We start from the raw sequence: 14,134 nt of genomic DNA, 5'->3' as shown, positions 1-14,134 counted from the left end.
GGGCACTTCCCTGTGGGGCCACAGCCCTATCAGGGCCAGTGGTGACTGGAAAGGAGCTGGCATGTGGCAGCATGAGAGGGCGGGGAGGCTGGCGGGACACGGGAAGCCAGCATGCCCAGGCATTCCATCCCAGGAGGGAGTTCCTCTGTCATCTGAAAGGCAGTGGCAGCGTGAGCTAGGAGCACGGTCACTCTTCTGGTGAGGGAGACACTGACCATCTCAGTTGTGATAGTCTTTTACATATGGCAAAATTGATCACTTATAGACTCTAAATGTGTGAAGTTTGTTGTATGCCACACTTCAGTAAATCTGTTTAAAATAAGTTACCCAACAAAATCTTATGTGTAATTTCGGTCACACCAGACACCTGCTCGGTGTCCCCCACACTCCAGAGATTTCAAAGCAGAAGTGTTGTTTGAGATAAAGGTGGCTATACTTATTGACATTGGTGTTGTTCAGAACACCTGGAAGGTAAAATGTGTGTGCACCTAGTGACATAGCTTCCAAATACATGAGTAGAGTGTTTCTGACCCACCTCTCAGTTACTGATAGATCAAAAGCAGTTGAAAGAACCAGTGAGGATTTACAGGAGATTTTAACTCCGTGAATCTGCTCTGACGCCTTGGGTGCTGGCTGGTGAAACAACAGGCTGTGGGAATGTCTCCATGAATCCCAGAATGCACACTGTGACACACCCCGGGGGCAGCAGGCAGGTGTGGGCCACTGCTGTGTCCAGTGTCCCAGGCATTATCCTGAATGCTTTCATTGTCTGTTTAATCTTCCCAATATTACAAAATGAGGAAACTGAGACACAGGCCAGGCATGGTGTCACAGGTGACAGTAAGTGACAGCCAGGACCTGGGCGCCAGGGTTTGTGTTCTTGGTCTCCAAAGATGCTCCCTCCTGGGTGTTTGTGAACTCAGTCCCATTCTACTCCAGAAACCCAGGCTCATCCACCTGAAGGGACAGAACCACTCAAAGTTACAGACCCCTCACCCAGGCAAAGCTGAAGGGCAAAAACAGAACCAGTTGATTCTGTGTGTAGATTTGTAGAAACACAGTAGTAGAGTAAGCTGTGATCCCAACAAGGCAGTCACAAGTTCAGAACCTCCCTAGAGGTCAGGCAGACTGGACTCCTGGAGACTGTGGAGGGCAGCCCCAGGGGGACCTCAGAAGGAGGCGGAGGCAGGAGGGGTGAACCAAGCCCACCCCCTGTAGCCGAGCAAAACCCGTCTCAAAACTTAAGAAAGAGCTGAGGATGGAGCACAGCGGTAGAGACTTGTCTGGCACGTGAAGGCCCAGGCGGGTTCCATCCCTAGTACAAAAAAAAAAAAAAAAAAAAAAGGCGGGCTTGTTTGCCATTTACATCACAAGGAAAAGCAAACACTAATGTTCTAAGAACAAGAACTGATAAAACAACAGAAACGACTCACTTTTGTGGGTTTAAAGAATCCACAATAAAGAAAAGAGAAAGTCAGTAGCAGCAAAGAAACAATAAAGATAGCAGCAAAAACTAATGAAAAACTGAAGCTGCTCCTCAGAATCAAAAGTTGCTTATTTTAAAAGACTGATGAAGTCAAACCTCTAGGTGATTAATAACTATGATGAGGAAAGTGCTTTGGCACAAAAAAGTGGTATTAAAATTGTAAGTAGGATAATGTTGCAAATGAAGCAGGGGATTTAAAGAAAAATAGATTTTTATGAAAAAAATTGAAAATCTGGATGACAAATTCCTGGAAAAAATAAATTTGCCCCCAGCTCTGAGAAAGTCTGAATTGTTTTATGATTATAGGAAACAAATAAATTGAGGTAATACCCGGAGAGTAGAGGATGGGGAGGGGGCAGGGCGAGGGGAAGAATAAGGAGGTGCTGGCTGAGTGGCTTCCGCTGACCATCACGTCAGGATGAGCCCCACTGTCTATAAGTGTAATGCACTAGAAAATATTCAGTAAAAATGAGAGATGAAATCAGGAGTGAAAGACTTTCCACAGAGCGGCAGGCCCTGCCTGTTTTGCCGGAGCATCCAGCCAACACTCAGAGGACCCACGTCCGTGCAGACTGTGCCTGCCCAGGAATGGAAGAGGGAGGCAGGCTTACCCTGCTCTGAAACCTGAGAACAGCCTCAGAAATGCAAGACTAGAGGCCAGTCTTGCACATAGGAACATAGGATTCCTGCGTGGTGCTCAGCAAGCTGGGCCTAGTCATGAAAGCGCCACACATTGAGCCCAAGTCAGGTTCTTGCAGGCAGACGAGGTGGGCACAGCTTGGAGGAGAGCAGGATACTGTGGTAGGAGCACAGGTTGCTGGGAGTCACTGGACCCTGCTCCGTAACTGTCCCATGAGCTCTAGGGAGTGAGGAATGGGAGGGGACTTTCTGACCTACAAAGGCCTGGGAATGCACTGTCTGTGGAGAGCGGCTTCCGGCTCCTTCCAGGATCAGGAAGTGGAGGCAGGAGTGTTGCCCAGTGTGTCTGTTCAGTGCGCCGAGAGGCAAACACTCCACTCCTGCCTTAGTGGCCAACACTGGTCAGCTCTCCTGCCTCCCACCACCTCCACGTCACTCACCTCCACGTCACCTCCCAGTGTCCATCCTCATCAGCCCTTCTGCAGCATGGACCACTCCATTGACTGTCCCTTTGCTCCCTGGCTACTCCTTAGGTCTTTCAGTTATCAGCATTTATTTCTGGCCTGGACCAGTGGCCAGTCTCATACTCGTGTCCTAGGGCCACCTGGCACCTCCACTTATGGGTCCAGCAGGTATCTTGAACTTGGCATGTCACGGAAGAAGGTATGACCATTTCAACCAATTGCTGCCTGCAAACTCCTGCAACCTTTCTTCATCTCAGGGAGCGTTGTCCTTGATCCTCTTTCCCTTGCACCCATACATGCCTCTTGTTGCTCAGCCTTCAGCCCACATCTGGAGTCTGACCTCTTCCCACAAGCCTCTTGCTCTGCTTGGCCCACATGTCTAACACCAGTCGGTTTCTTAATGGCCATGCCTCTACCCATCCCTTGACTGTGCCTTTCCTCACCCTGCCCTCTGCCCTGTCTGTTCCCAGTGGGAGACCCCGTGGGATCCTTGCCCTGCCCAGAGCTCCCAGGCCCTCAGGAGCAGGCAGTGGCCAGAGTCCTGGGGGACCTAGCCTGGTCTCCCTTCCCAGCCAGCCTCAGCTTCTGCTTCACACCTGCGCCCTGTGCCCTGTTGGTTTCTGGAGTCTCAGGTGGTCTCTGGCCCCAGGGTCTTTGTTACATCTACCTGGAACACCCTGCCCCACGTCTGTAGGACTTACCCTCTCTGGTCTTCACCTAAGTGTCTGACCACCATGTTGGAATCACACAGACACCTGCTATTTTCTATCCCCTATCTTGTTCCAAAGCATGTCCCCATCTTAAGTGCCATGTCTTTTGTTTATATTAACTTAATGAACTAGTGAGAACATTTGTGTAGGAACCAGGTGGCATGGCAGAATGGTGGCGTCGGCACCCTGGGGACTGGTGTCTTGGGCACCCCAGCCTCAGCAGTCAGCAGAGGGCACTTTGTGGTAGAACTGGGTAAGGGATGGGGGCATCCTGCTGGGAGGGCGGCTGGGGCTCTGGGTGGGTCTCCAGGAGGCCAGTGGTCCGGGTTTCAGGAGGTGAATAGAGAAAGAAGGCAGAGGGAAGGGTGTGCCTGGCACAGAGAGGGGGTGTGAGGCACCCTCCTGGCCCAGCCTTATCCCAGCTCCTTGCTCTGTTAACACCCAGTAGAACCAGGCCCTGGGCCAGGCTCTTGGCGTGCCTGCAAATCCCCGGGCCCACCTGGCCAGCTTCTCAGCTTCTCGGCTGGTTTCCTCCTTGAGATGGAAGATGCCTTCCTCTCAGTCGTCGAAGGAGCGGATTCTGCGCCTGGTTGGAGTGAGCGCTGGCTGGGTGTGCCTTTGACCCTTGCTGGCTGTCATCTGTGCTGGGAGAAGATGAGCAGCTATTTCTGACGTTGCTCATCTGGTCTGCTCATCCCATCCTATTTATCAGGCTGCTGGTACGTAAAGAGAAAATGGTGTTTATTTTAATGAGTCACAAATTTTGAAATTAAGTCATTAAGTAAAAGTGAGCAGGTTGACGCCCACTTTGGTTTTCCCTGAACCTGACTGGATGAGCCCCGTCATGCAGACAGCGCCACGGCTGGGCTGATGGCTCACACGTTAAATCTCTCTCCCGCTTGTTTTTTCTTTTAGTCTGAACCCGAGGGCTTTTCTCATTTCCACTTGTACGTTTGCGCTGCTTTTCTCGTGAGATGGAGGAAGGAAATACTAGAAGAAAGAGATTTTCAAGTAAGTAAACATTTTTTTAGAAGCGCCCACGTTTGATTTTCTGCAGGGAGAGAGTTTTATTAGTTTTGGTTCTGGGGTGATCTGTGGAGGAGTGCTGGTCATGTCCCCGCTGGCCTCCTGCTGCCGGGAAGCTCGTTCTGGGGAGGGCACAGAGTTGGTGGCACAGTGCGGGCCATGGCAGGTAAACTCGCCAGCTCCCTGAGTTGCTAAGAGTGTAATAAGCCCCCACAGAGCCAGCACATGCCCTCAGCAGCGTGACCCTGGACGGTGGCAGTGTGATCCTGGAAGAACTCTCCTCACTGTGCCTGGACTGTGGGGCCTAAGGGATGGTGCCTGATGAGAAGCCACGTGCCTGGGTTTCTGTCGGGCCAGACCTCCTGGTAGCTGTGCACCTTGGGACAGGTCTGAGTCTCTCTGAGCCAGCTCCTTTGTGATTTAGCAGGAGAGCTGTACTCGAACCCACTTATCAGAGGATTCCTCGAGCATGTGTCTTAGTCAGCTTTTTCGCTGCTGTGACTGGAGGAGCTGACCCCCACACTGTAGGGGGGAAAGGTCTATTCGAGGGCTCGCGGTTTCAGAGGTCACAGTCCAGAGGAGGCCGGCTCCAGTCCTCGGGGCTCGAGGTGAGGCTGGACATCATGGCGGGAGAGGGTGGCCGAGGACAGCAGCTCACATCACAGTGCTCAGGAAGCAGAGAGACTCCAGCGCCAGGTGCAAAATATCACCCACAGCCACGCCCCCAGTGACCCCTTCTTCCAGCCACACCCCCTGCCTGCAGAGACCACCCAGGTCTTCCCACCAGGGGTCAGTTCACTGATTGGGTCGAGACTCTCACAATCCAGTCATTTCTCCTCTGAACCTTCCTGCAGGTCTCCCACGTGAGCTTTTGGGGGACACCTCATATCCAGACCATAACACTGTGCCAGGCACTGTGCCCCACCCAGGGGATGTCACATGGACTGAGTCCCCAGCCCCTGGTCCACCCCCAGTAACTCTTCTAAATGGTGGTCCAAAAAGCATGGGGGTGGTTGGCCACTGGGGGCTGACAGCCACCATTACCTGAGGTACCGACAAAAGTCTGCCCATTACCTACCCAGAGCAGGCCCAGTGCCCATATCCTGGACAGGGGTGGGACCAGAGGTGCAGCAAAGAGGACACTGCCAGGATGGGAATGAACCCCACACTGATGTGCCAGGGTCACTCTCCACCTCACCCTGAGCCCCCCATCTCATAGGTGGTAGGACAGGCTAGGTGACCCCACAGTCCTCTTGCCCCACTATGGTGACTTGAGACAGCTTCCTGGCTGCTTGTTCTGCAGCCCTGTGCTTGTGAGACGGCTCCAAGCATCCCTGCCGCCCCCTGCCCTCCGAGGGCTGTGGTGAGTCATGGACATTCCCCTGCACTGCCTCCTGCTTCTAGGCCAGACGCCAGGAGAGGCTAGGCAGGCGAGGCCTCTGTGGGGCCAGAGGTTGCCAACAGGGCCCCAGCCAGGCAGATCGGGCCCAGCCTGCCTACACGTCCCAGGTGCTCCCTGGGGAGGAGGAGTAAGGTTATCTCCAGGCCAGCTGCTGCCCTCGTTAGCGTGGGCTCAGTTGTGTCACTGGGGGCACTGGAGGCAGCCTCAGCCAGCCACTGCTCCTGCGTTGCCCCGTGCAGGTGAGACTCAGGACGTTCATCATGTAGAGAGGTGTGAACGCGCGCACAGGCCAGCATGCCTGCCGCGTCGGGTGTGCAGGGCTGCTGGGTCAGGCCTCTGGGCCACCTGCTCCTCTCCTACCTCTACACTCCAGAGCCTAGAAGCCTAAGAGAGGCTGTGACTTCCCTGCCACCAAAGAAGGCAGAATAAATGCTGGTAACGTACCCCCGTCTCCTCATACGCCCTCTGCTTCCTTCTCCTGCAGGAAGCACTCTCATCTCCAAGGGTTCTGGTGAGCAGGGCTGCCTGTGAAGGCCACTGACCAGCTGGCCTGCTTATTGAAGGGTGAGGGGCCCAGCCTCCCTGGGCACAGTGGCTGCTCTCCGTGTGACCGTGGCCAGTGTGGGAGACTGCATTCCTGTGCCCCAGCTGGCTCCCAGAGGTCTCCTGGAGAACTTGTTTCAGATCCAGTTGCCTCCTGCCCCCAAGAGTCAGGGTTCAGGACTGACCTGGCCACTTGGTGTTCCTGCCATCAGTGTGTGGCTTCACCAGGTGGGAAATAGCATTCCCAGAAGCCACCTTGAGGGACTGACCACACTGGGGTTGGGGATGGTAGGAGAAGCCTGCTGTGCACTGTCTGGAGCCAGGCTGCGTGCTGCGGCATCCAGAGCCTCTGGAGCCCACTCTGGACTGGCCCTGGGCTGCATGTGTGTGAGACGTGCCGCAGCCTGGAATGATGTTCCCGTTCTAGTGAAGAGTGAGGGGTTAGGTTCTCTGGTTGCTCCCCAGCAGGGCCAGTGCTGCTCTGGCCCATCCCACAAGGTGGCTCAAGGCAGACCAGGTGCGCACTGGCCGTGGGCATTTCCAAGCACCTTTGTTCTTGCTTATTCTTTATTCTTGCAGAGACATGTTATATGTGCCCTGGGGACCAAAGTAATCATGAGAGCCCCTCATGGTGGAGGGCCAAATGTAGGAACAGCCTCTGGACACAAGGGGCCATGGACAGCCCATCTGAGGCTCTGAAGGGCAGGGTGGCCGCTGTTGCCAGCTGCCCTTCCCATCACACTTCAGAAGTGCAGTCTGCTGGCTGTTGGGCTGCAGACAGTGCTGTGCTGGTCAGAGGCACTCAGGGCAGCTGGTGGGAATGTCCAGCCCTCCTCCTCTGAGCTTGTTTGCTCACCTTGAGTCTAAAGCAGGGTGGGGGATGCCGCCCAGAATCAGGCATAGGTGTGGTGACCACCAGGGCACAGACCAGAGCCTGCGCAGCCCTGCAGCCTGGTGGGGATGGCAGGGCCTGGCACAGGAGCCACGGGATAAAGTTTCCCCCTCTAAGCTCAGAGCAGACTGGTGCTTTGGTATCACGGGGAGTGGATAGAGAGCACCGTGTGAACCCAGCATGTGCTGTGGAGAGTTGAACTAAACAGGAAAGGAGATAGGAAGAGGAAATACAAATTGAAGCAAGAACCCAAGCAGTCCTGGTGAGCATGGGGGAATTGGCATTTATGATCCTGACATTTCAGGAAATGTGGTACGCTGTGGAGGGCAGGCTGGGTGGGTGAGACCCAGGACGTGAAGTCTCCAGCAAGAGAATCTTCACTACAGACGGCTCAAAGCAACCTGTGGCATTGTGATTTGCCCATTGGGAAATCCTGGGTTGTTTTAAGACATTGTCATAGGAGGAATCTTATTCTGAGGGTGGTATTCCTGGGGCTCTGTTGGTACTAGATGGTCGGCCAGGCGTGGGGTTGAGGAGGGAGGGTGGGGGCTGAGGTGCCACCCCTTCCGGTGCCCCTTAGCTTTTGAGACTGTTGCAGCTGGAATTCTGGATGGTTATAGCCATTCTGTGAATGTGGAGGGGCTCCTGGGGACCACTGGGCGAGTGTCTTAGGGCAGGGACTCGGGCTAGGTGGTCTGCTGGTCCCTGGGCAGGGGTACCCTCCGGAGAGGAGGAGCCTCTCCCCCGGCACTGGGGTTCAGTGGTTGCACTCTGTCCCTGCCAGAGCTGCCTGTCCTTGGGAAGGCTTTCCCGCGGCGCTTACCTACCTTGGCATCTGTTTCTGCAGCCTGGCTCTGACTGAGTAGCCCTGGGCACTCCCTCTGGGCGTCCACCCACCAAGCACACAAAGTGCAGAGTGGCCGTCAAGCTGGCGTCTCTTGCTGAGGCCTGCTGCTGGGTTCCACCCTCACTTCCCACAGCTTGGGCTCTGCCCTCCTGGCTACTTTTCCCCATCAGATCTTGTAGGGTCCTTGGGGTGAAAGGAGAGCCTTTGTGTGGAGTTTCTAGTGTCCCTGGGGTCTGCTGGGCACTCTCCACCGTCCTTGTGTGGTGAGAGACCTCCAAGGCCCGTGCCATCCGTTGGGGCCTGCTGGTTCCTCTGGCCAGGTGGGCCCACACACCTCCCTGCAAGCCTGCAAATGGCCGGCTGCAACCTGTCCCTGTGCTCAGAGAAAGGGCTCCGTCCCTGCTGCACAAGCCCTAAGCAGGACACAGGCATATTTCCTGCGAGGCCATTGTGTGCTGGCTTTGACCCCTGTGGGGTGTACGTTAAGCTTAAATGCTGGCTTTTCTGACTCTTAGAACGTTTGAAATTGATTCACCCTAGAACCTTTGCGTCATGCCCACCTTATCTCCAGGGGTCTCAGCCTCCTGCTCTGGCTTCACTGGGGACCCGCTACAGCCCTTTCCGGCCGCCTGCTGTGGTTCTCCTTCCCCTGAAACCTTGAGCTTCTCCCAGGAGCACACCTGATTGAAGGGTGGCTGGGCCCTGCCTCATTTGGAGACAGCCTCTCTGTGTTCATGGGAAACGCCTACCCTGTAGGCCTATGAAGGAGGCGGGGGGCAAGGCCCTGGTTCTGACACCAGTTTCTGTTGAGCTCTGCCTGGCTATGGGCCCCACGTCCAGCTGAGAGCTCCTGGGTGTGCAGGAAGTAGCCCCACAGGTGTGGTCTGTAGGGCTTGGCCCAGGAGCCCCCTCTTCTCCTTCTCTGAGTCTCGGGTGGGGTCCTGTGGCATCTGTAGCCACCTGGCAGGGAAACCAGATAAGAACAGTGAGGGCTTGGACCATGCCCAGCCCCATCTGGCTTGCTTTCTTCACCCTCAGGGCCTGTCCTCACAGCCTGTCCTCACAGCCTGTCCTGACGGCCTGTGGATTTTTCTTGTTCATTCAGTGAACTCCCTGAGCCATTTCTGACTCAAGGGCAGTGCCAGCTGGACTCCAGGGTCAAAAGTGAAGGACTGCTCCTCAGGGTCAGCACAACGCTTTGTTATGGGCACCTGGTGCAGTTACCAGGGAGTAGAAGGAGCAGGTCAAGGTGCTGGGAGCCAGTTGGGCAGAGGACCAAAGAGAGCGCAGGATGGTATTTTCCTGGCAGAGTGGACCTGCGGAGTGCCTGTACTACAGAGGGAAGTCATTTGGTGCCCGGCATGGGGAGTGCTGGGTGGTGAGTGGGGAGAGGCCCTCGGCAGGAGGGGAGAGCACCCCCTACCACCAGGGTGGGGAGCGTCAGGCTCAGCCATGGGAGGGGTGACCAGGGAGGTGCCTTGGAAAGAGGACCCAGGACACAGTCCAGGGGAGGGAAGTAGGAAGCGGTGACTGAGGCTGAGGAATAGCTGTTGGGAGGAGGTAGGATGGGAACTGACCGAAGGAGCTACAGAGCCAGAGGGTCAGCTAAGAGCCAGACTAGCAGGAGCCCTCTAGCCACAAGTAAAAGGACAGGCAGAGGGGCAGGGACACTGGGCTGTGAGGAGGCCAGATGGCACCTTCTTGGGTGCAGAGGAGGAGATGCTCACTCTGTGCCATAGCTGCAGCCAGGCGCACATCCCGAGAATGTGGCGTGGTACAGAGGCCACAGCAGTGCCTCCGGGCCAGTGGTCAGGCAGGGGACCATGCCGTCTGTCTCTGGGGCTAGGTGGCGGCCCTGGGCCATGCCATTTTTGGAACTAGGGTCTGTGTACTTTCCTGGTAGACTGGATTTCAACCGTGGGTGACTTACAGAAGTGGGAGGACACATGTGGGGAGGACGGAGGGCGTCGCTGGGTCTGAGGCAGGTGCCGGGGGGTGCTGAGCCTGCAGAGGCGGGTGCTACAGAGCACGTCTTTTTCTGAGGGCCCTTGTGGCACTCAGAAATTGGTTGTCTAACTGAAGCCCTAGATCTTTCAAAATCAGAAAGCAGTCATGAAGCAAGCCAGCTGTGTGCCCTGAGCGTCCTTTACACCAGACAGCAGTGAGATGGACAGTAGGTGGTCAAACCTCGGCTGTTGAAGAAAGAACCCTCTTCAGGATGGCACGGGTTGAGAGGAAAACGATCCTGTGGTCACAGAAAGATAATTAAACATAGGTGGCGTGGCCAGTGCGGGTCCCATAATCACATTCAAAGCCACAGTGCTTTTATTATCTAAAAACATCTTTTAAAGAAATAAGCTAAGCCTTTAACTCAGAAAGTTAAGGTTTAAAAAAGTTCAACAGCCTGTTGGACCCCTAATTTGGGAATAAATTCCAATATTGCCAAAGCCTTACCTTGAAGGCCAGCAGGGTCTTTGCAGTGGCTTCATCCACAATCTCAGAGAGATGGAACTTGGCATTCCACCTCACAGAGCAAGGCAGCTGGTGTTGGTGACTTTGGGGCAGTGGCTGTGTCTGTCCTTCAGTGTGGAGGGCCTTCGTCTGCTTCTGTTGCTGGGTGATTCATAAGCAGCAGGCATTCTTGTCTCGAGCTCTAGAGGCTGGGGGAGAGGGGGAGAGGGGTCTGGCGACACTGCCTTCTGCTTCTAGGGTGGTGCCTGGTTGCTGGGGGCTCACGTGGCATGCAGGTAGTCTGCAAGAGGCCTGACCTGCTCCCAGAGGCCCCGCCTCAGGACTCGTGGGGCAGTTGTTCCCATAAGAATGTGGGGGCTGTTATGGGAGGTAGGAGGTATCCCCAAAGGCCCATGTGTGAGACGGTGCAGGAGTGTTCAGAGGTGAAAGGACGAGACTCAGAGTTGTAACTTCTTCAGAGGGTGGATCCACCCATATGGATCCACTGGGGGATAACTGTAGGCAGGTGGGTGTGGCTAGAGGGGGTGGCCCCTGCGGGGGCCTCTGGGGTTTATATTTTGTCCCAGGTGAGGGGAGCCTCTCTTTCTGCTTCCTGGTGGCACACCTTCCCAGCTCACATTCTGCCCCACCTTAAGCCCCGGGGCTGTGGAGGCAGCCAGCCAAGGCCTGAACCTCTGAAACTTGAACCAGGTCAAGGTGCCTCCTCTGGGTGGTTCAGGTGTTTTGGCCACAGTCATGCAAACTGACTAAAACCCAGTTTGGACTGTAGCCTAGAGTCACGTGAGCATGCGTATGTCAGGTGCACACTAAAGTCCTGTGTGTGCGCAGTAGGGTCACGTGTGAACATGAATGTCAGGAGCACAGCTCAGGGCGACTCCAGGCCCTGCTCACTGGGTACCTCTGCCCTCATCATGCCATGCCCAGGAAGGTGCACATATAAACATGCATTGGACAGAGCTATTGCTAATATGAAAGAAGACGCACATACAAATCAGATTAAAAATTAGGATCTAATTTTTATTGCAGTATAAATAAAAATATTCTTAATGATATGCCAACAAATTTAATTAATCAATTTGTTAACTAAAAAATACTCCATAAAATCTCTTTACACTAGGAATTTTGAATTGGTTTGTGTTGGCAAATCTCCTGTGTTGGGGTCCCACCATCACCGCCTGGGCTTCTTAGGACCCACAAGTCTCAGTGGCCAAGACTTGTCACTGTGGCACTGCCAGGTCCAGAGGGAAAGCCTGCAGGTGGTGTGGGGAGCCGGGGCGGGCTCCCATGCTCCTCCTGGGGGGCCACAGGAAGGAAGCTCTCCCTGCAGCAGCAGTGAGGCGCCACACCAGGAAAGCCCACTGGAAGCCTAGAGACCCGGGTTTCTGGTGGGGCTGGTCCAGCGTTATCCGCCTCTAACCGGAAACCCAGATCCCAGGAGAAATGCTGGTGTTTACCATCAACGGCATCCCCCTGAGCAGCCGGGTGGGCTGGCTCGAGGCACACCCTCACCACCCACTCCCACTCACAGCAGGGGTGAGTGCAGGGTGACAGCCAAGCCCTGCCTGCTGTGCTGAGCGTTCTGCACACTGTCAGTCCACCCAGGCACAGGCCACGGGATATCTGAAGAGACCCAGTAGCTTTTCCTGAGTGTCATAGGAAGAAAAACTACTCTTAATTAAATAGAAATAAGAGAAAGTCTTCTAGCACCTGGGGAGTGCCTGGGTCAGCCTGTCCAGATCAGGAGGTGCCTGCTTTTTTATCATGAGGAGGTCCGACTGGAGCCGGCTGGCTGTCCTCGCACAGGGTGCCTGGGTTCTTCAGAACAGGAGCAGGCGGCACCAGAGTTGATGTTTGTGCAAAGGCACCCGCTTCCCAGGCTCTGGTCCAGCCGTGCTGCACACAGCACGGGGCGGGGAGGAAGAGCCCAAGCTAGTGAGCTCACGACAGACACACGGACAGCACTGGGATCCTGTGTTCCGGCTCCTCTGAGGCTTCGCTCTGAATGGAGCAGGAATAAGAGTCTGTGCTGGACACCCCTAGCCACAGTCACCTCCACTGACTAGAACTAGAAGTAATGTTACTTCTGTGGCTGGTAAACCTCACACTAAAAGGTGGCTTACAGTGACCAGAGGCCCAAGTAGGTGTTCAGGAAGGTGCTGGGGACAGCCTGTCCAAATCAGGAGCACTCCTCCCGAAGAACATGGCAGTTTGCTCCCAGAATGCATTCTAAGCACTGTGGAAGCCAAATGCCCTGGTCTCAGACCTCAGGGATCTCTGGTAAAGAAACAACTAGGAGAGACAGCAGAGTCTCAGACGTCTGTTGGCACAAAGAACCTGACGTCAGTAAGAGCCCCCGGCCCCAAGCTTTACAGACACCGGCCGAGCTTCTGTGTGCAGAGGGTGTGCAGGGAGGCGCAAGTGGCCTTTCTTCTCACCTGCCCCTGGCCTCATGTGATGGTGCCCAGTGGCCACGGGCCCTGCTTCCCTGCCTGCTTGGAATTCCCAGGCTGGGTAGGAAGGCTGTTCTCAAGGTCACTTTCTGCTCCAGAATCACACCTGGAGGGCGGGTAGGAGACAGCACCTACTTGGGGAGGGGGCGTCTATCTGGAGTTTCTTTTCCCTGGAGTAATGTCTCCTTAGGTCCACCAGCTCCAACCCCACTCAGAAGCCGAAGAGCATCCCCTGCTCTTCTGTCTGCCAGCACCTCGGGAAGGCTGGTGGTGGGAAGGCCTCCCCAGCCCTCAGTCGGGCATGAAGCCAAGAGAACCTGGGTGCTTTCTGGGTGGTGTTTCCTCCTCCTGCTTGGGGCAGCATGGACTTCTGTTAGAGGCCACTCAAGACCCTTATCCTGAAGTCCCTGGTGTCTCTGGCACCTGTGCGTTATGTGACCTTAACTGCACGTCCCCCAGCCAGACCTCTCCCTAGTGTTGTGCTGTGCGCCAACTGGCAGGTGGCCTTCCTACCCGTGGTCCTGACAGGCTTGTGTCCCTGTATGCTTTGCTTGGAAGTCCAGCTTCCTCTGGGAATGTCCACCACTGTCTTGAGTCACATACACCCCGGGCCCAGTTACTTATTTCGGGGACATCGTCCTGCCTGCTGGCTGGCAGATGGCCCTGAGTCGGCGTGTCCTTCCATCTGGCTTGCGTGGGTTTGTTTCACCCAATGTTCACTTGAAGCAGCAAATGTCATGAAATGCCAAAGCAAAGATCAGTTGCCTCCTTCCTACCATTTCCAGATGTTTTAAAGACAACATTGGGTGAATGGAAACCAAGTCTCTCAGTGGACTCTGCCTCTGGGCCACTGGAGGCGACTGCGTTGCAGCGTGGTCCACGCCACTGGGAGGCGCAGCAGGTTGTGGAGCAGGCCTCCAGGGGCCCAGACCTGGCCTCCCATGCTGGGTGGCTTTGGGAAGCCCGGGAGGAGGACACTGTCCATGGTGTCTGCATGTAGTAGGTTGGTGGCAGATGCACTCACAGCTGGAAGGAGTCCTTGTGGGGAGCTGCAGAGGGTGGTGGGGACTTCACCACAGAGCAGGTGGGCTAACTGGAGGTCCAGATCCTGTGGAGCAGCCAGGTTGGCCTTGGTCTGCCAGAGGGGACAGGCGGGGCCAGTGGACCAAGAGTGAGATGGGGTATGGTGCTGAGGGTCAGGAG

General features: G+C 55.3%; 1 protein-coding gene across 2 annotated transcripts in view; it reads left to right on the top strand.

Annotated features, from left to right (window-relative positions):
- Tbc1d22a (TBC1 domain family member 22A) overlaps window positions 1-14,134 on the top strand; it is a 334,236-nt gene that overhangs the window by 284,888 nt on the left and 35,214 nt on the right. For both annotated transcript variants that reach the window (XM_026394283.2, XM_026394282.2), the window contains exon 12: window positions 4,215-4,310. In XM_026394283.2, coding sequence (XP_026250068.2) covers window positions 4,215-4,310 — 96 coding nt within the window. The remainder of the gene's footprint in view (window positions 1-4,214; window positions 4,311-14,134) is intronic.

The sequence above is a fragment of the Urocitellus parryii genome, chromosome 5 (genome assembly GCF_045843805.1).
Source record: "Urocitellus parryii isolate mUroPar1 chromosome 5, mUroPar1.hap1, whole genome shotgun sequence".
In the NCBI taxonomy this organism is placed as follows: domain Eukaryota; kingdom Metazoa; phylum Chordata; class Mammalia; order Rodentia; family Sciuridae; genus Urocitellus; species Urocitellus parryii.
The sequence above is the reverse complement of the archived record's forward strand: the minus strand, read 5'-3'. Positions and strand labels throughout refer to the sequence as shown.